The sequence below is a fragment of the Lepisosteus platostomus genome, chromosome 17 (genome assembly GCF_059453375.1).
Source record: "Lepisosteus platostomus isolate fLepPlt1 chromosome 17, fLepPlt1.hap1, whole genome shotgun sequence".
In the NCBI taxonomy this organism is placed as follows: domain Eukaryota; kingdom Metazoa; phylum Chordata; class Actinopteri; order Semionotiformes; family Lepisosteidae; genus Lepisosteus; species Lepisosteus platostomus.
In genome coordinates, this window is record NC_142627.1 from 9,539,316 (window position 1) to 9,561,258 (window position 21,943).

Below are 21,943 nucleotides of genomic sequence, written 5' to 3' on the forward strand. Positions count from 1 at the left end.
CTTCCACTGACAGATGTGCTTGAAACATCTGGGTTCAGCACTTTCCCAGTTTACACGTTCCAGTAGGCACCACAGTGAGATGCCAATGAAGGTTAGCTAAGACTCCAAAAAGCTGCACCATTTTGGTAACTGAGGGTACATGATGTTGTAGATTGGGACAAAAGAGGTGATAACACTATGTGATTGTGTTTGGAAATTCTGAAACCAAAAAAACAAAATTGACTTATCTGGCTGTACCTGTGGCAAAGAACAGACCATTATGAGACCTATGTATGTTTATCTTATTTTCAGTCCCAGAAAATTGTGAGGTAAAAAAAAAACAAAACAGATTTAGATAGGAAGAAACAGAGCACTGTTTTTACATCCTACATTTATTTTAAAAAAAGCAAATGTATATCCCATCTTAAATGAAACAGTTTTACAAAGAAAGACATTGTAAAAGCATACAAACCAATGAACTGTGATCTAGCAGCATCCAAATGTTGGAGTTTCCAGAAATCATCTATGTAGCCCAGGAAAGCTACAGCAATTCCAGCTTACACAGAGCTGTCCTTTTCTTAGTGCACAACAAAGAAAACAAATACTCTTAATAAAATAAACAATTTTAGGTTAAATAAGCTTAAATAATGGTGTTAAATACAAGACACTTCCTTAGAGTTTCTGTACAAAGATAAACAAATTTGGCATTGTAAAAGTGGCTCATTGGCTCACATCCTGAAGTACTAGTACACTGCATAAGAACTGATTTTGCTGCAGATAAACTATACACATGAACTTGTGACTTGTTGTATTAGTTATGTTAGTGAGCCATTAACAAGGCATGTGTTCAATAGGAAAAAAGAAACAGTTCAGATTTCAGGCACAATGTTGTTCCTGCAAAATAAATAAATGTCTAACACAACGACATCTGGACAAGTAATTTATCACATTAGTGCTAACCTTTAAACACAGTTTTGTGACTACTGACACATCTTTTTTATTGCTAGGACACTGAGACAGTGGATATAAACTACATATAAAAAGTATATATAGAGAAAGCACCTTTAACATCAAAATTACTTGCCTGACTGAAATATTGTACAATGCTGAAAAGCCAACACGCCTTGTTAATATCTGGATTGCTAAAATTCAGTGGAGGCTTAAAACCTTCATGGCTATAGACATAGAAGCGTAGTATTGTTTTTTTCGCAGTTTTCAAAAGGTCTGAAATAACATATTACATTCATTTTTTTTTCCTGTAGCAAGCACAGACTGAAGTCAACCACATCAAAGTACATTCCCAGTATTGCCCACATGGCTTATATTGGATGCACTCCCACCTCTCTCTCCGCCTCAAGCCCATTGAAAGTTTGGCTGAACATGGTCAGACACAACATAGCTATGAAGATGACAGAGTACTAGATTTTAAACCCTAAATGTACATTCCGCAACTGGAGAGATCTCTCAGGTAGGACTTCCTTGGTAGTGTTACATGAGGAATTTAAGGTTTTTTGTCAATGGTGTGGAAAAACCACTCGGTAAACTTCCTCAGCTGGGCGGCTGCAGTCTGGGACTCTTCTTGAAGACGTAGGTTGTCCTGCCTCAGGTGCTGTACTTCCACCTGGAGAATGGCCTTGTCCTCTTTCTCCTGTGCGAAGCAGACACACAAAGGCTCAGTCTCGCATCGCTTCTGGCAAGCATCTTACTCATGAAGACACAGAAGTCTGTTCTTCACGGACTGCTGCGAAAACTGGGCACTCTTAAGACAAGCTTGAGAAAGGGACTCCCACAGCAATATCCATCCATCTAAGGACTGTGTCAAGGTGGTGTAACTGTGTTGTTCCTCAGCACCTTTGCACTAACCCTGGATAGTTTTGGTATCTCAGCGCGTGAGCAGTCTGAGACGTGGATTTGACCTTAACCCACTTGGCGGAAGGAATGACATGAAGACAAGACTATAGGAACCTCTATTCCACCTGCCTCCCGCTAGGCAGAATGAGCCTGGAGTGCAGGGAGAACTGCAAACTGAGGACCAATGGAAAAACAGTGGTCTTGACCGGTATTTATACTTAGATGGGCATGGCTGAGGAGTAGGCCTTCACTCATAAACTTCACTTCTACAGTATGTATCATTTATGGGGAAAAACATAACAGAACAGGTTTGGCACACGAGCAGTGGTGACTGTAACTGCTTGAACTTGAAATGTTGATGCCATGTTTGCATTAAGAGAAGGAAGCTCAGGGTGAGCAATCTGTCAGGCCTTACCTTTCGCAGATCATACTGCAGCTGTCTGAGAATCACTTCCAGCTGGTTGACCTTCCCTGTGAGGGTTGACGGAGAACTTTCCCTGCACAGAGGGAAGGAGGCGTGAACAGAATGCTGATACGACACGGGCTGTATCTCAGCCACGCACTGATTGAGAACAGCAGCACAAAGGAACATATTATCCTCGGACTTTTCTAATGTCATTTAAAAAAAAAACAAGTGGCTGCAAAGTTAATTCCCCACCATTTGATAACTGGAAAGCTGACTGCCTTTTAGAAGCAGATGTCGAAAAGGGAAGATCCAAGTGACTTTTGTCTGTGGGTCTTGTTTTGTGGTGGCAGCAGCACAAGCTCTGGATGTACACTCCCTGCATGCAAGTATCACTACCTACCCAATGTCAATGAGGTTCTCTTCTGCGGCGGCCACTTGTCTCGACAGCTCCTGGGAGATCTCCAGCACCTCAGCCCGTTGCATGTCCGTCATCGTGCAAAAAGAAGCAACTCTCTGGTCTAGAAGGGGGTGAAGAAAAAACGCTGTTATTTTGCATGCCGATTTTTCCTGGGGATTTTCTATCACCTTACACATGTGTACAGTCAGTCAGCCAAATCCTGTTAGTACCAAGGGTGGGTGGGCTGGTGACATGAAGAGAGGCATTTAATGTGCCACCCTGGGAACAAGAGGATGGTTCAGCCAATGCAGGGTTGGCAACCACAAACAGGCATCACTGCATCCCACCAGCTCCAGCTCCTCTCTTGACAGTGTTGTCTGGAGGCAAACCCACAACAGGCGCACGCACACCCGTCAAGAACAGGGCTGACAAATCCTTTTTGACTAGCCAATGCTAATTTGCTCAGCAGATTGCTCCTGCTCAAGCCTATGGAAAAAGCAGGCAGGTTGTGGGGAGACAATACAGCAGTCTCTGTCACAAATGCCTTTTTGAAGCCTGATGTCTTCATGCTTGGCATGCACAGAATCTCATCCCCAAGATGCAGAGAGCTAATTATTCCATGCCAAACCATCACCTAGGAAGCCATTGTGATGACATACAGGATCAGGATCTTCTTCCAATTCCAGACCTGGAATCAAAAATGCAAAGTATTCCCTAAGAGAAACAGTTTCTGCAGACTGCAGCTGCTTTCCTGCGTAATGCCCAAATACTTACTTAAGGTGCTGTCAGATCACAGTCATACTTGTTTTAGTGTATGAGGCCCTAAAGCCAGCTCAAACTCCCAATAAGAATGAACTTGGCAAACAGTAAAATAACACAGCGCATTTAAGTATTTTAGGCTTATTGTATCTCATGACTGCAACTAGACATCAGGGATCTGTGTATTTTATAATTTTATACGTATGAAAATATCATTATCCAAACACTGCAAAGCGTCCTCTTCAAATATTAGCCAGATACAAAAGAACAAGCTAGGATATAAAGGGAAATTGAACATCAATATATTTAAATTTCTGCTCTAATCCTGAAAAACAGACCAAGATATTCCAGAAACTGCTGTAAGACAAAACATTGTTTCTGCAGTTTGTATATTTATAGTGTTTAGAGATGACTACACAGGTTATGTTCACTGCATTTTGATACATTTATAATGAGACCTATCCGAAAAATAATCAACAGACACAAGGTATTCTAGGTGACATTTAAGGAATCTATGATGATTTCAGCACGATAAATTGCTTGCCTTGTAGTCATATCTCCTCATGACCAGTCTTTGGATCAGTGTGCAAAGATACTGGTGTGGAAGAATTTGGAATGGTAATGGGAAGTGAGATCAGTTGATTTCCATTGTCATCTAACAGAACATTTAATGACCTCGGAAACAAAACAGTCCTAAAAACTATTTAGATCCTGTCAGCTAGACATGCTGCATTAAAAAGTTGCCTGCTATTTTTATTCGTTATAAGAGGATCAGTGCTGCACTATGAAAGATAAAGCACATGCCCCAAAATCTCTCCTCTCTGGTTTTTATTGATAAAAATCAGACAGAATTGCTACACGTAACAGCAGGCTCAGATTTTACACATTTGGGTATACCCATATGAAAAAAACCAATGAGAGCCCTATTTCCTAACAAATATGTTGTTAAACAAACATCTAATAACCTTCAGAAATGAAATTCACACATCAACAGACCTACAGTAGATAAATTCAATTCAATTCAAACAGTGAGCTCACAGAGTTGTGTCAGTGGAATACTGTACCTCTGTTAACATGTTAAGCAGTAACAGTGGCGTCATAAAGTACATACAATGACAGTTTGAGCTTACTTCATCAATTAATTTAACAACATAAACCAGATGTTCTTAAACATACAGGAGAAAAACACATTATAAGCAATTAATGTGAATCACAAACGTACATAAACCTACTTCTAAGTTAAACACAGCAATACAGTGAGAGGAAGCTCACAGACCTGTGAGATCTATGCTGGAAAGCTCTCTCTGGCTATTAATACCACTTCATACTCACCACAAAGCCATTAGTGCAAGCACATGCACTCTAACGCAGGCCTATGCAATAGTGTAAACTACAAACACAGAGCTCAGCCAAGATGCGCAAGGCTCCCGAATGCATGACGCGCACTGTATCGAAGGGCAGAATATTTTTAGAATCTATCAACAGAATGGTCTGCACACACAGCCTGGCACCTGTCTTCACTACCCTACTACTGAATGCAGGCGATGTGCTGCATCTACAACAATGTTTGCCAAGCTACAAAAAACCACCTCGTCACAAAAGTCACTGCAACATGGCTCTGTCTAGGAGGATGAGCCACACATTAGAAGCTGCTGTTTCAGTGACAGCTCAAAGGATCGGAAGCCACAGATCGACTTTCAAGACACAGGGGCTGGTTTGCAAACCGTGCTTGAGGTAATCAATAGGATTCGTTTTCACTGCCACTCTGTGCCAGCTGGTAACTCAAATGTACTTATGAACGACATTGACAGGCAGTAAATTTGTCACGCTGCCAAAGCGTATTTATCTCCAATGTAAACTGAGATTTTTTTAGAGGCGTGTGTTAGATGAGTGGGAATTAATGGAGATGTCAATTGAACTCAAAGGCAATGGGTGATGTCAACTGAATATACAAAGAAAGTGTTCTGTTTCATTTGTCCTATAGCCGGGGACTGCCTGATAACTCAGCACTGCACAAGGGACTGTCAGCATGTGGTAATTTGTCCTGAAGGGCCCTGGTGTAAACTTTCTTATATTTTTTTTTATGCAATATTCTAAACCTTCCACAATAATGAGTCTCTTCCCCCATACTCATAATTGAATCCCCTCTATTAACACTTGATCACACTAAATGTAATGTGGATAGTTAAATAAACGCTTTGAAACTGAATCCAAAGATTCAATGCACTGTATTGCCTACACAGACAGGATTTTATGGTAGAGAGCCTTGGGGGTTTTTAAGAAGGTGGTGTGAGAAAATCACTGGCTTGTGGTGGACGAGCTTTCATAGTGATGTCACTTTCTGATCCTTTAACATTGGCTCTTCCCACCTCTGCAGCAGTGCAGCACAATTCACCCAAGTTCCTGCATGAATAGGAACATGAGCCTTTTAGACCACTGCGAGACTGGTTAATTTTCTCCTGCTGATGATGTGCTGCTGGATACTGATCCTGTTCAGTACGAGAGGAACTGCAAGTTCAGACACTGGGCGTCTGTGCTTGGCTGAGGAGTCAAAAGTGTGAAGCTGCCATTTGTGGGGATTAGGACTGCATGCCTCTTAATCAGTATCCCCCCTCAAAAGTACGTTGATAGCTCCTCACAGCCTGATACTGACACCTGAAGCAGGCTCAGCAACTGAAATGTTAAGCAGCCAACGCGCACAGACGCAGATCCCATCTTGAACCTCTAGAGTTGACAGTGTAGGACCTATAGTTATTTAAAAACCACTACCCGGGATGTTCAAAGAGATAAAAAAGCAGTGCAACCCCAGGCCTGGGTCTAGTTTAATCTTCCCTTCTGGTGCAGTACACAGGGGGAAACGGTGCCAGTGCCTCACCATGCTGATTTCAAAAGCTGTGAGCCTGATCCATGCGGCGCGGCAGCTCTAGAGTGATGGTTACCTGCAGAGTCAGCGCCGCTCTGAAATGGCTGGAAAGCACACTTCTGCAAGCCCTGTCAGACCGGCTTAGTGTTATCAGCTAGCAGTCGCCACGCCCAAGCCCCAGCCCTCTCCAATGAAACCATACTCCAACACACATGGGTTAGTGTTAAGGGCTGACTTTGGAGGGGTGTCTCACACTCTTTACAAGGCCAGTGCATGAATCAAGACCCAACTCGTTTCACACCCGTACTCTTCTTTTACCTTCCAGAAAGAGCGCAAAGGACAGCTCTAGAGCAGGAGAAAGAGATAAGGAAATGCACATTTTGAAAAACAAACACCACAAATATATGGATAATTCTTGATTCTATAGTATGATGACAGTGTAACAGTACTAAAAAAAGCCAAAACCACGACTAGCTATAAGACACTGCTAGGTCATTTAATTTTCATTCAACAGCATCTTTTCACTTTGCAAAACAATGCTAATGCTCAGCAATTACACAAATAATCTATTGTTTTCCTTCTGTTATATGTTATTAAGACTAGAACTGCAATATTCATAAGCCTGTATTAGAAATTTTTGGATGAATTAGGCCCTTTCTATGACTGTCTGAACAATTACTCATATCTCAAGAGCAAAGGACTACAACTGCTTCTCAGAAACAGGTGGCCAATATTTTGCAAACACTTTTGATCTGATTAAATGAGTGTGAATTTTTATTCCTTTCTAAACATCATTGATCTTTTCCAATGAACTTTAAATAGGAAGGAAATATGAAAATAAAAATAAGGGTTACACAATGTCACATTTCTTTCATGATCTAATTATAGGACACAATGTCTGACAAAACAATATCCTCTCAAGAATGCCACTCATACATTTAATTACTGATTTATGTTAAAAGCAGATTCATTCCACCTGGCCAAACCATGAATTGCACTTGTGGAACAATGCTGCCTCCATCATCTGCTGACTTAATAGATTTCCACAGGCAAAATCTGTGCAGATCTGGAAATTATAATGATTGTGCCTCTCTCAGAACTACTGCGCAGTATCTCATTTTCCCCAAAAGAGAAATAAAATACTACAACACTAATGAGAAAGAAAAGTCTTTTCTTGTCAGTGAATTAAGGTTCAAAGACCTCAACAATCTAAAGATGGAAACTGGTCAGATGTAAAAGGTGCTGACTTCCCCTCCTCCACCAGAAATTAAAGTAGGTACTGCAGCCAAAATCAAAATTTTAGCAAACTGTGTAGTTCACAAATGTATTTTGTAGCAGGACAAATCATGATTTTGTTCCTCCAGGAGTAGATAGTTGTACTCTGCGGTTCTTGCCATCAGTACCAGCAATGGTGTAATTTACCCCTAATTACCAAGAAAGAAAGCCCAGAAAAACTGGTCAAGACATTTATTTTTTCTAGAATTGATTACTGTAATACCCTCTAGGGTAACTAAATCCACTAGCAAGCAGTTTGATATTCTGATCAAACTCCAAAATATTCAGAATTTGGTAGCCAGAATCCTGACCAGGTCTCATGCACATGGTCACATTACTCCTGACCTTGATAAGCACTGGCTTCTTATCAGGTTTCAAAATCTCTTGCTCTTCCTGATGGAACCTCAGGACATGTCTGATTTATTACTACCTGAAGAAGGCTCCACGGCCGAAATGTTGCGTTTCTTTACCTCTCTTCAGCATGGAATAAACCTTTACTTGTTCCTTTGCAGCCTACGCATGCTGAAGCAGCTACCTACTTAATTCATTAAGTTAACCATTAATTGATCAGTCTGCTCCCCACCTTGCAGTCTTTGTTTGTCTAACTCTGATCTTCTGAATGTCCCCCAAGCTCACTTACATTCTGTGGGTGACAGAGCCTTGTCTTGCTGCGCCCCAAAGCTCTAGAATCTTGTCCCCAAGGATATCAGAGAGTCACCTACCCCTGAGTGCATTAAAATCTAGACTCAAAACTGTTTTTTTTTTAGAAAGGCTTTTAGTTTATTAGTTCTTGTGTCTGCTTCATCTTCAAACATGCTGCACTCCTAACCTCTTGGCTTTCTGTGCCTATTTTGTAATTTGCTATCGTTATAGGTGTTTTTTAAAACTACTGTAATGTGCTAAGAGATTTTACTTTTACTAAGATGCTATTTATAATACATTATTATTATTAGACAAGCCCACTTTCCTCACCCCCTCTCTCAGCATGTCTAATGGTGAAGAAAATGTCCTTACACTGTTTCTAAGCTCACACCACTTTCTATACTGTATCCATTTCCTTGCAGAGCACACTCAACAATGAAAGCCGTCGTATTATTAGACAATGCACATACTGTATGGCTGTTGCAGCAGAAAACTGCACAGCACTCTGGATATGGTGTACAGTATTGATAACTGGTGCACCTGAACCTGCAAACTCCTAAAGAAGTCCAGAAAATAAAACAGGTTTTACAGTGGGACCAGGGTTTGTGAGATCATAAAAACAAAAAAGAATGCTTGATTCCTGTGTAATACAATAACTAAAAAACAGACAAGAACATAGAGAGGCAACATCAATAACCTGCATTGAAGTGCACTACTATGAAATGCAAATCATTGTAGGGAATAAAGCAGCTATAATTGCATAACACTGGCAGGCAGCAATTTAATTGCAGGATGTTATGGTTAAATTATTTTCTTGAGTGGTTCCTTGCTGGGATCTGCACTGTTGAAATTGCTTCAGTTGTATCTGAAAATTTTCCTTTCTTTCAAATTAGCAGCCTGAAACAATAGAACGCATATGGACATGTAAAAAAACAGATTTAATTACAGACAGATCTGCAAAACAACACAGCATTTAGGCTCCTCCAAACATGTTTAGACAACCAAGCCATAGTGCATGTTTAGGTTGTAGTGGGATGATAGATATCTAGGTCTACTTGCGCCAGACTGCCAAAGGCTGTCCAATGACTTTCTCATTTATCTGAAATGCATCTCATTTTAAGAGGCATGAAAGTCGTATGGGGGTGTCAGCCTATATATCATGGTGAATTTCTCTACTATGTGTGACCTTGAAAATAAAAGAGAAAAGTAGAGTGGAGCAATATTAGTCCCTATTTTTATGTCTGTTTCTTCAGACCACCTCATTATCAATGGTAATGGCCTTTAAGCATTAAAGACGCCATACAGAAATTCTGTTTTCTGACAAAAAACTACATCACATCTTGTGAGTGACATACTGTAACACCTCTTCTGGCATGTTTTTGGGGCATTTTAAATCTCACTGCATTTCAAATGATTGTAACAAAATTCGTTCAACTTCATCAAGAAATATTCAAGTGGCTGATCTTCAGGTTTTCCACTAGTATGACTTTATCACAGCAATCACTCTTTATTTAATGAACTTGATAAATATTCATTGAATAAAGAAGCTGGCAGATTCAGCAAGTCTTGCTGTAGAAATCAATGAAAGGAATCAATAAAAAGGTTATGGGATAAAGCACCTTTTCAGCTCGTTCTGAGCTGAGCAAGTTATTTAGTCTGAGTTTTTTCCTGTTTATACGAATTGTCGCCATGTTGAGCTGCTTCAGATAAATGAGGCATGTGGCAGACAGCAGCATGCTTCCTGTCCTACCTTCAAAAGCCCGAGCTGCGTCGACCAGGTGAGACCAGTCCAGGCCAGAGGCAGTGTCTGGAAGGGGCATCAGGCCGGGATCTGTGAACTTGGACTTGTCAGCCAGAGACCCGTCAGAGAACCAGAACTCATCTGTGGAGACAAGTAATCAGATCAACCACCACCAGAACAGCGTTTTATTTTTCCTAGTCCAGTCTTCTCTGACGCTTGCCATTAACTCAGGCCTCTGGGAAGCAGACCTATCATCAAGATCACAGCAGACTTGCGTGTGGACTTGTAGAGGCATGACACTTTACCCTAGATTCCAGCTCCTATCCCTATCATGATCCATAATCCATATTATCTTCTAATGGGAGAAATATCCTCACATTAAGTTGCATAGGAGAAAGAAATCGACCTTCTTATAGTCGCTTATCCCCTTATTTTACATTATTTAAATGGGGAAAGTCCTCTGTTATACTGTACGTGGTTTTGCTCTAAGTTACATTTTTGTGGCCCCCAACTCCAACATATAGCGGGGAGCCCTTGTAAGAGAAGAAGGGGGTCAGAAAGGAAATTTAAGACTTCGACTCAGCTCTGTGAAGGCCAGATGGTACATGTAATTCCAAGGCCACTTAGTCACTGATTTCCCGTTGTGTGTTTGCCAGTACACAAGCCAGAGATGTTTCATTGCCAATATGCCATCACATCAGTGGGAGTTCCATCTGTCAGCACTACAGACTACTCAGAAAGACTGTCTTTGAATAAACATCTCCCTGCTTTAGACTTCCAGGAATCCCTACACTGATCCCAATATTAGGTTTTCCATTTCTATTATTATTTTTATTTACGCTTCTCAGACTAAGCAGATATTTGTAGAATCGGATTTGTTTTTTCGACTGGGCAGGAGATTAAGGCCTTGAAGCAACACTTCTCTGTGCTTATTATAGACATTTGAGAAGAGCACTGTAAGGACAGAACACTGAACATGTCTGGAAGGAAAATAAGATTCAAGACTCTGCAGTTCACAGTTACATTTCAAAAACTTTGACCTTTGAGAGGTGGTCATAACTACCCTGTAAACCAATAACCATGATTTTAAAATATACTATAAGCTGTACTTAATAATGGTACACTAATATAAAAACATGCGATGTGACTATTTTTTTAGTTATGTGAATTTGTTTTTCCCATACAAACATTTTAACTTAAGAAAAATGAAAACAAAATTCCTCTTATTCAAATGAATATTTAGTGCACATGTCCATGACTTATAAAGAGGATTAGGAGATTTTCACTGGGCTGTTGACTTAAATTGTATTTCTCAAGATTCCCTGAAACACAGTCAGACTGGACCAAAAATAATTCAGACATCTGTGGTACACCTTGCAGTAGCAGGACTTCCCTTAGAATCGTAGGATTGTAAATGATCCAATTACCATCAGAGTTATCGCCCATTTAGAAGAATGACAAATAAAAACCATCCTCCACTGGATTATGAGGTAGAGGTGAACTGCAGATCCTGAAACTGACAAATGTGCATTTGCTCTCTTATCCCTTTGTGGATTCACCAAATAAGGTCCAGGGTTCGAGAAGCCAATTCTGACAAATGTCTGAGTACTGGAGAAATGCTTTATCCCTGTTTTCTTACATATGTTATTTTTCATTCTGTGAATTAAATTGCATTTTGGCAATAACAAACATTCATGTGCAGTAGTTATGGAAAAAAAGAAGGCTAGCACAGCTATCACAATATAGGGCCTACAAACAACACCAGATCAATCACAGATGGGATCTTCATGAACAGAAGCTGTTTCTCTCTGGTTCAGTGATTCCTGTATACAGTACAAAGCAAATCTTCACTACTCAGACTCTGCAATCCTGAAAGCATGTGGAACATAGAGCAGGAGATACTGATAAGTGAAAAGGACAGCAAAGTGTGGGACACCTGTAGTAAGTGTTCCTGTCAGTGATGGTGCAATTCTATGCTTCTCGGTGTGTAGGATGAACTTCTCTTCCCACCTGTTGTGAACAGACAATGTCTTTTTTCTGCATTATGTGGATTTCAATTATACACCACAGAGCAGGTATGAACCTGCAATTACTGAAAATTAGCTGATGGTGAAAGACTGCCAGGAAAAATGAGTAAAAAATTCCTTTTTGTTATAATATTATCTCTTAAATCCATTTGATAGTTACTTCAGTGAGATACATAATCAACAAAGGAAACAAATAATTTAAAGATCATACAGGAAGGAATGGTTAAATAATCCATAGTCCTGCATTCTACAGTTTCCTTAAAAAGGACAGGATGAGTCAAAGTAATGTCTCTTTTTGTCACCAGTAAATGCTCAGTCAACACTTCATCTTCAGCTTCTGTTATGAAGCTTTTGTCTTCATTAGTGTGGTCAGATGCATTTGCAGCAACAAGATAAAACACCCTCGTTGCGATTCACAGTTTCAGGGGATGGAAAATTAGCACGCTCAGACAATCGGAACTGACAATTGTAAAGCTCCGTGCCGTGGTCCTCACAAGCATAACTCACTTCTCAGGCCAGACGTCCCCTGCATCAGAGACATGCGCGGGGGCAGGGTGCTGTGGTAGGGCGGCGTCGTGCTGAACAGGATATCGTTTGGCACAGCTTGGTCGAGCATCGAACTGCGGGAGCTGGCGTAAGAGGATCCCCTCCTGTTACTGCAGACGCTCTCGTCAGACAGGGTGCGATACAGAGACCTCCTCGGGGACAGGCCGCCCGCCACAGACATCTGACGGATATGAGCAAACAGAAGAGCACCTCATGAAGTACATGAAAGCACAACAACAGTATGTGATACATAAAGAAAAAGGTAGTGGGAGGGAACTACTTTCGCAAACATTCATTGTGAAGTTTTATTGTGGAGGGAGCAAAAGTCTTCTTATAAATGGTTTTATTTGAATTTGGTACATTAATACTGTCTTCCAGAAGGGGTGTGTGGCATCAGCTGTGGTGAGTGAAGGCTGCGCAAGGAGGAATATGGAGCAGACAGCTTCAGACTGAACCAAAATCCCCAATAATATTGTTTCACCATCAGTCTAACTGCCCCTTATTATCACACCAAATTGAAATGGAATCTGTAAAGGCTGTCACAGACAAAACAGAACTCTTTGACAGGGACGCTTTGTCATTTAAGAGTAAAATTAAAAAAAAAAGTCCTTTTAGAAATTATCAGTAAGCTTTAAGTCAAGAGGAAGGAAAACATAAATGTGATGGCATTTAAGTAACCACAATAGTTTGGAGGCTGGAGTTAGGGGGGCAGTGTCAGCCTGCGAGCTGTAGAGGAACAATTACAGCAGAAAAGTACAGTGGAGAAGTAGAGAGAGTGTAAAATTACACTGGACATCGTCAAACACAACACAGACTGGAATGCTACTGGGACCTATAAAGGCAATACTCACTGCTGAGGATATGAACAGGGTATGAAACGACATGAAAAAACAAACCCTGCTACAGTACAAGCTCAGTGACCACAGCCTGGCCATTGAAACTGGACAACACAGACAGACCTGGGTGCCCAGAGAGGACAGGCTCAGTGACCACAGCCTGGTCATTGAAACTGGATGACACAGACAGACCTGGCTGCCCAGAGAGGACAGGTTCGGTCACTACAGCCTAGCCAGAGAACTTGGACAACACAGTCAGACCTGACAGCCAGACGAAATACACATTTTCTGTTGCACTGCAAGAAATACTATGGGATTAGACAAATAGTCTTTACAAAAATAACCCCAGACTATCCACACCTGTCAGAATCAGACCCAATCTTCCAATCCTACTGGAAAAGGAGGGAGGAAACTCAACAGAGCTGCAAGCCAGTGAGTGTTAGAGTTTTATTATTATTATTATTATTATTATTAATACTATTATGATCTCTGTTAATGTTGATTCTTACTTCTGCCAATAACACTCATTAATTTGAATGTTTGAGTAAAACACTATTTCAGCTACAGTGTGGAGCCTCTTCAGGTGTGTAGAGGAGAGAGGGGGTGTTGTGAATATTAATAGCCGAGGACGATTAATTTTTTGGGTGGATAATCAGTCAGAACCATGAGGGATTACTGGGGGAAGTGTGATTGAATGGGGAGATTAATGAGCTTCTATCTAATTAGCACCCTTTTAACCAGCTCCCACCCATTCTCAACTCTGCTCTCTTTAGTTCCCCCACCCACCTCTTCCTGTCCTTCTCTCCCATTGTCTGGTTTGCTCTCCTCTCCTACTTTACTTTTCACTGCAGAATTAACCTCTCCTCACTCCTATAATAGTTATGCTACATCTGGCGACATATTAGCACAGACATTTTGGTCCACTTAGTAGTTAGTAGTTAACTGCTCCAAGGATTTCAATCACCCGTTGTTGAAAGTTGCAGACAGTATTGTGCACATGCACATCCAGAACACGATGTTCTGAAAGTTGTGTTTAGATGAGTGTAGAAACCTCTATTGCAAATGTAGTATATTCCATGTTTGCATTGCTTTCAGTAGGAAACTTAATAGGCACTTGTGCACAGTGATGAAAAACGTTGCCTACAGGAGTAATCTGTTGTGAAGAATTTAAAAGCACCGACTGAGATGTGTTCCAAGTCTTGCTGGGTCATTCTGCGTGTTATTTACAGTGCTGTACAACATGAGCAACAACTAGAAATTCTTCTTTTGCCAACCCCCTGGACAGAACTAGCAAAAGATGAATGTACTCAGTGTCTAAAAGAACTAGTACAGCAACCCTATTCCAAATACAAAGGGGATATTCCTGTTGTGCACTGCTCTCTGGAAAAAGGACAAGTGGGTTCGAAGTACTCTATTTACCTGTACATGACATAGAATAGCTATGGTACTCACAAGACAAGTTATTCCAAATACAACTGGAAGCCTACTTTTATGTACCTGTAGTGAGTACTTTTTAGCTGGATTGTCAAAAGGTTAAGTGCTTCTCTTAAAGCATTAGCTTGAATAATGAACTGCCAATGAGGCAGATAAAAAGATTAATGCAGGTGAGAAACATGTCATTGTCCTTTCTGAGATTTCAGTAACTGTGTGCATTCCCAAAATGTGCCATTTTAATTATCCTGTGTTACAATCGAGATGCAGACTTGCACGAGCCATGGTTTCCCACTAGCTTAGGATCAGAGGCAGAAGGACAATATGACATCACAAGCACAGAATAAAATAAAGCTGCTTCATCCTCAGAGACGCAAGGCGAGTACGACAGTAAAGGACAGGGAGCCCAGTACTAACTTTTGTGATTGATGCATTGATCCAAAGCGACGTACTGTATGTTTGTACCCATTTACTCACTGGAGCATTATTTGGGTGATGTGCTTCACTCAAGGGTGCGACAGCACTGTCCTATCCAGGAGCTGAAACCCACAGCCACTGCTCCACACACACTACTGCCCCGAAGAAACCTATACCTTTTCAAAAACAGAAACTCCTTCTTTCTGAAAGGGGGCTAATGGTATACTAATGGGAAACATCCACATATATTGGGGGGGAAGTAGAGCAAAAGACTCAGGATCTCCAAAATGTAAAATGTTATTAAAATAGGATTTTCTCTTACTTCTCACAAAAATAAGAAAAAGAACCAAAATATATATATATATCAGAGGCCGACCAACATGATAAATATTTGGGTGTCAGAGGCATATATTGAAATATTAAGGTATCCAGAATGTGATTTTAAAATACATGAAACCTCAGATTCTCAATCTAAAAAAAATCCAGACTAAGCCTAATATTTCTCGGATGTCAGTTCAACAATGAAGCTTTATAATGGATAATGCCAAAGTCTGACAAACTTTCCTGTAACAGGATGTCTGCCAAGGTGTTTTTGATAAACTCATTTTGTCAAGGAGAACAATATTACAAAAGCAATATTGTTGTGTACTTGAAGCAGGTTCCAAATATTACATTAACCTTCTGGGCTAGAGAATTCAATCATAGTTTTAAATGTCATTGACTCTTTGTTTTTAATGACTTTAATGACTACATTCATATAGCCATTTTTGTAGTTTTATATAAACGAATGTGGATGGAATGTTCTCATATCACTGAAAAACTCATTGCTTTAAATAAGAAGTCAACTATACAAAATAGTGTTGTTAAGTGCTTCAAACATACTGTAGCTCCAAGGCTGAAAACATGGGCTGCATCATGTACAGTAGGAGTCCCTGAGGGGGACCTGAAATATTTTTACTCAGTTATCACCTTACTGCACAAGCTTTTCTGTGTTTTTATAGCTTAAAACAAAATCTTTTGTAGTATCTGTCTTGCTTTATCAAGTCTAAAATAATACTTAACATGGTCTACAAGCATGGTCTACAATTTACCTTGTGTACAGTCTTACAGAATTGTGTAGCGTTTTTTGGATCAAAAGTGATAATCAGGTAAAATAAAAACTCCAGTTCCTTAAAACTGATATAAAAGTTCCTTCTCATCAATTTGCTTTGCTTTACAATGTTTACAAAAGATTTTCTTGGGACATGAAGCACTGAAACCATTCTCCCTAAGCACATGTCCTAGTTCCCAGTAAGAATACTCACTGTCACACAGGATAGTCTTTCTTTTATCTTCCATGTGTCAGACTTCAGATTCAATTTTGTTCATCTAAAGTTTGCAGATTTTTTCTCTTCATATTGTTGTAAATATTGAATATTATTGTGTACTTTGGATACATACTGTTCAAACAAGATCATCCACAAAGAAGATATAATTTTTCTTAGTAAACAGTTCAAAATCTTCTGGTGCTGATTTACATCCAGATAAATACATCCAGATTTCCTCTTCTAGGATAGAAGGGCAGTATACATTTGGTCAGATAACCTGTGACACATATCAAAAGCAATTTGTATAAGAAAAGGCAGCTTTCAATTTCACTATGTTAAAAATACACCTGTATCAGTAGGATGCTTCTGATAGGCCAGGTGGGATAAATGAATCCAATTTAATATCAAGATTACTGATAAGATTCTGTAGCCAAGCAAGGGATTTAGGGGATGCCACGACAAGAATATTATGCTCATAAAGACCTATTTTAATGTTACATACATGTATCATTTTTTAATCTTGTTGTCATCAAATTTTACTTTGGCCCAGGAAACCTAAACAATGTATTTCACCTCAAAATTGGCATAGCTTAAGAGGATGCACCACAAAGTGAATTATTAAGGTTCCTTGCTGCAGAAGGCTAAGAAAAGAAAATCTGTTAAAGGCGGCAATTTCCTTTGGAGGCTGACGCAATGGTTTCTTATCTCAGGAAGCTTTGTATAATGACCTGTCAGCTTCAAAATAAAATCAATTTTGTATTAAGGATCCCGGAGTCTTGTTTCCCAGCTCCGCGGCCTGTATCCCACTAATGCCAGTGTCTGTTCATTTCTTTCCCTTTAATCGTCCATTAAGGAGCACATCTTTATTAATTAGTAAGATATTACATTGTCTCCAATGCCGGAATTCCTAAATGAAGGTTTTCTGACCTTAAGATAGCAGGAGCGTGCAGGTCAGGACAAGGTTACCAAACGTCTGGCAGCCTCTGTTCTCTGTGCATTGCTCTGGCACACATGATTTTAATTTAAATTGACTGGATTCTAATATCACAGCATTCTGCATTGATTAACCGGATGGGATTCACATTTGTATCTGAATGACAATGGAATAAATTTATGAGACACCAACTGTCTCAAGAAAGCATAAAATACGTGTTCCATTACAGGACAAAGTGAAACAGAAAATCTACAGTGGCCACTGTAATCTGCTTTCTCTTTTCTTCCTGAAGATTAAATGCCTCAGACTACTCTCAACTCTTGTGTTAATTGTGCATGCACTTATTGTTGCCAAACACCTATGGATAAACTGCATTGTGCTGGTTATTGTGTCAACTTCACACACATTGTGATGACATTTTTCAGATAAACTTTTCTTTACCCCATGCAAACTAGGGATCAAGAATATTTTTGGACATATGGACTACAGCCCAAAAAAAAGTGATCGAAGCCAGCATCAGTCAGCAAAACTTCACAGCCTTTCTGTAGTAATATCATACGAAAGGCACCTCTGCCTTGATTACTTTTCCAAAGCATTCTTAGCTCACAATAGCTAGAGTCATGACTTCCTCTCTGGACCTGCACCAGGAGGGTGTAGGAATTGGTCTCAGTTTAAAAGACAAACATTATATAATGTCTAAAAAAAGCTCCATTGTATGCATCTCTTGCGTCCCTTCCTGACTGATAATGAATTACAAAAAGGGGAATTTGAAATGCAATTAACTGAATTACACTTAAAGACCACGAAACACATCAAACTTTGTGATTTGAGTAACTTTCTGGCTTTAATCCATTACAGCCAATATGAATACACTTAGCCCTTAACAAATTAGATTAACCTCATATTCTCCTTTTAAAATTTGGAAGGCTTTGCATGAGGAAGCCAGTTATAAAAAATACACTCCATAGAGAAACCACAGATGTGTTTTATTAGGGCTTTCTTTCTTACTGGGCCAGGTAATCTATCAGGGCAATATTTATTTATATCCATGTTTCTGCAGACCCCTTCTTGACACAATCCAGGCAGACTCACTAGAACTGAAGAACGATGTTACAAAGACAGCATTATCTCATCCTCAGTGGTTCACAACGGCTTATCAAACAGTCTCTTAAGTACCATATACAAAAAACAAAATAACAGGTTAAATGTATTCAAAAAAGATCCCATCAATCAATAGTCAGGCTGCTAAAAATTAATCCAACTATTCAATCTCATGCAAAGGTAGATCTTTGGAAGTACCTATAATACAGAAAGGACATGAAACACTGCATGCAACCACACCTCACTGTATATCAATGATTTCCAGCACTGTGACAGGATCACATGCATTTGTTGGGCCACTGGTTTAGAGTGCCATACCTTGAGGTCTCAAGTTAATACGTGCATTTTTATTTCTTGACGGTTCTTGTTTGCTGAAAAAAAGTCTGAAGACGATTCGATTCCTTCCCTATCTGCAGGTTTTCAAATACCACCAGCCCCTGTGCGCAAATTGCCTCCGACAGGTGTACAGACTTAAGGGATAGCTAACCTTCCTCCTGCTCTCTTCCACAGGGGGGCTGTCGGGCAGCATCAGCTTCAGAAACTCCTCCTTGGAAAAGCCTTGCTGGTGCTTCCTGTCTCTTTCGGCAGCCTGGAGTCGGCAAGAGGTATCCGCCGGGTCGACATAGAGCCGCCTACAGAGGAATAATAGCGTGTTAACCATCGGGCACAGCGGAGCCTTTTTTTTCAGGCAAACCCGTGCTCTGAAACCTTTGAGAAAATGCCCCGGCCTTTTATAAATCACTGGGATCCAAACTATTTGACAGTTCCTCTATGACTTTCAGAGGCAGCTGGGAGAACGATCCGTGCAGAACAATTTGTGCTTTTCTGAACCTGTATCTGGGTTCTATGTGGCAATGTGTGAGTTTTAGGTGCAAACATTTAATTACAGCAGATAGGTGCTCAAAAGAAAAAAAAAAAGGTGCAATTCATTCTCCTCCACTGTCATGCAAAGAACACAGGGGTGGGCTGAACTCGCAGACTGCAGACCTCATCCACATGCTGTGGGAAGATATAAGGTATCCATGCATAAAACGAGGGGCTGTCATGACATTCTGAATGCTGTCATACTTTCTGATTTATCTGTACCTGCACAATACATTTTAGACCACAAAAAGAAGAACCTGTACTTTCTCAAGGGAAGCCAGAATGTACATTTTGTTCAGTGATCCACAAACAATGCAGAAATAGTTTGCATTCTACTTCATACTGCAGAAGCGCCTGAAACTAATTGCAAGGTCAGACTAGGACTAGTGTGGAGCTAACTCAGAAGTTAGCTCCTGATTGATGACAGCTGCAGCGTTGCGCTGTTCCATAGGAAAAGCAGTCCGTTAAACAACTAGGTCAAAATAACTTAAAATACTGGATTGTACATACAATGTACACCCTGAAAGAAGGTAAAAACAGCAACCCATTTAGCTCAGCAGTATAGGAAATTCTATTTCACAGCAAATGTCCTTTACCGGGACTGCAAGGACAACAAACTTTAACTGCTAGATTGCCCCTGTATTTTAAATGCCCTGCACGCTTGAAAAAAATCTTCCAAAAATCTTTCCTGAGCACAGACAAACAGAAAATCATGCGACGTCTTCTTCAGGTGTCTTCACTGCAAAACATTGTGTCTTTTCTTTTTGCTTTTCAGTGTGAAATTAAAGCTCCTTTAATCACTTAATTACTCCTTTAAAGCCAAGGCACACTGATGCAGCTCCCTACTGTTGATTTTCTCACAAAAAACGAGAAGAGATAAACCATAGGCATATACAGTAGCTGAATCGTTGGTCTTCTGTGAATCTTCATTCCGTATTCCACTGGCAGGGTCGTGTATTTTGTCAGAGTACAGCACTGCAAAACTGACAGGCAGTATTGAAGAAAAATATTCTCAGGCATTTCACAGGTCTTTAGCAATATGCAAAGCTCTTCAAAGAGCTAAGCAATTGTCTGGACCCCTATTTTTCTCGAAACAGAAAAGATGATAGACTGTGCAACAGAGCTGCAAAATGAAAGTCTGTTTAAGCTGACAAACAATTTATGATTGAAAATTGAGGTAGATTAAAAAGCTAGCTATGCAATACAGCTGGATGGACAATTTCAAGTCCTGCGGTGCTTCGCTTCACTATCAAAATCAGAAAGTCCAGAAAAAAGAGTGCGAGTCCAGATTAAGAAAAACATTTAAAAATACAGCACATTATGTTACGGCTTTGTAACACCTTTAACTTTCTAAAGTGTCTGATCTGAAGTACATTGCAATGTAGGACTCATTTAAGAGACCTCAAAGCTCGTAAAAAATATAAAAATCAAGGTCAGCTTTTTAGCTCAGATTTTTTTATTATTTATTTACAGTGAGAATGTCCCCAGCACACAATAGCACTTCTTCTTGCACTTTGACACAGATCGAAAGACTGGCCATTTAAAACCCATATCTAGTACAATATGGAAAAGGGTCTCTTGGAGGCACAGATGATCTTGGGTATGAAAGCTGACAGCATGAGATATGGTGCAGAAGTGATATACAGGAATGTCACAGCTATGGAGTCAGTGATATACGCTGGAATACTATTAGCACCAGGAAAGGTAGGTGCAATGGAAACACCACTTAGATAAGGCTCAGGGGAGGGTGTGTACAGTTTAAGTGGTAAAGCCTTGTACCTGGAACAATCCGACAGTGCCTTTAGGAGAAAAGCTAACAATGCTTCTGAACCACTGCAATAAGAGCACAAACAGTGAATGTCAGTTATCGGTTTCTCTCTAAAATTGTCATTGGCTTTCTGCACCGCTTTGAATGGCCCGGTTGAATACTGTGCACAATGAATCACAACAAGTTACTGTACATTTATTGTATTTCTCTTTTCTAGAGCATAAACTTGATGCATCAACAGTTCACATTTCTAGGCAAGGGATCAATTATAAAATGGCCCTAATTGAGTAATCAAGGCAGCAGCTAGCGAAATAGTGCATTTTCTTTTTTTTGTATAGTAAATATTGAACAAAACAGCATTTTCCATAAAAAGATCAGCTTTAGAGTTCCACCACTGAAAGAATTATCTACCTACTGTATTATCAGACAGACATTATCTCGGAAATTCCATTTCCAAGGACTACAATACGATGGAAAAATGATCTATTACATGGTTAACTAGCGGAATGAAACAGCGCAAAACTCTTCTGGCAAACTGTACTTATCGAAGACGTGAAACGTATGTATCTTTGTATTAATTTTTCAAAAGACAGAATTTCAACCCATTTTGAGAAGACAAAAACTTTTCTGTTCTTTCAAGCGTCAATGCACAGACCCACTGGCAATTTCACTATATAATCAGAGTCCTCCAGCCTGTTGAGATGCTGCTTCAAATTCAAATCAATAATATGAAGAGACATGTGCCAAGTGTACTATGTCAGGGTTTTTATGGAGCTTATTTATGATGTGGCTGTCTGAT

At 40.0% G+C, this 21,943-nt stretch overlaps 1 protein-coding gene across 9 annotated transcripts in view; it reads right to left on the reverse strand.

Annotated features, from left to right (window-relative positions):
* Positions 1-353: 353 nt before the first annotated feature.
* Positions 354-21,943, reverse strand: part of sipa1l2a (signal-induced proliferation-associated 1like 2, genome duplicate a) — a 112,963-nt gene continuing 91,373 nt past the window's right edge. For 5 of the 9 annotated variants that reach the window (XM_088610676.1, XM_088610675.1, XM_088610678.1 and 2 more), the window contains 9 exons: positions 21,156-21,209; positions 19,000-19,144; positions 12,448-12,667; positions 9,923-10,054; positions 6,574-6,600; positions 3,268-3,321; positions 2,637-2,754; positions 2,246-2,327; positions 354-1,627 (listed from right to left, as the gene is read on the reverse strand). In XM_088610676.1, coding sequence (XP_088466802.1) covers positions 1,481-1,627; positions 2,246-2,327; positions 2,637-2,754; positions 3,268-3,321; positions 6,574-6,600; positions 9,923-10,054; positions 12,448-12,667; positions 19,000-19,144; positions 21,156-21,209 — 979 coding nt within the window. In that variant the 3' untranslated portion in view covers positions 354-1,480. The remainder of the gene's footprint in view (positions 1,628-2,245; positions 2,328-2,636; positions 2,755-3,267; positions 3,322-6,573; positions 6,601-9,922; positions 10,055-12,447; positions 12,668-18,999; positions 19,145-21,155; positions 21,210-21,943) is intronic. The other 4 variants (XM_088610681.1, XM_088610680.1, XM_088610682.1 and 1 more) reach the window with 4 other exon arrangements.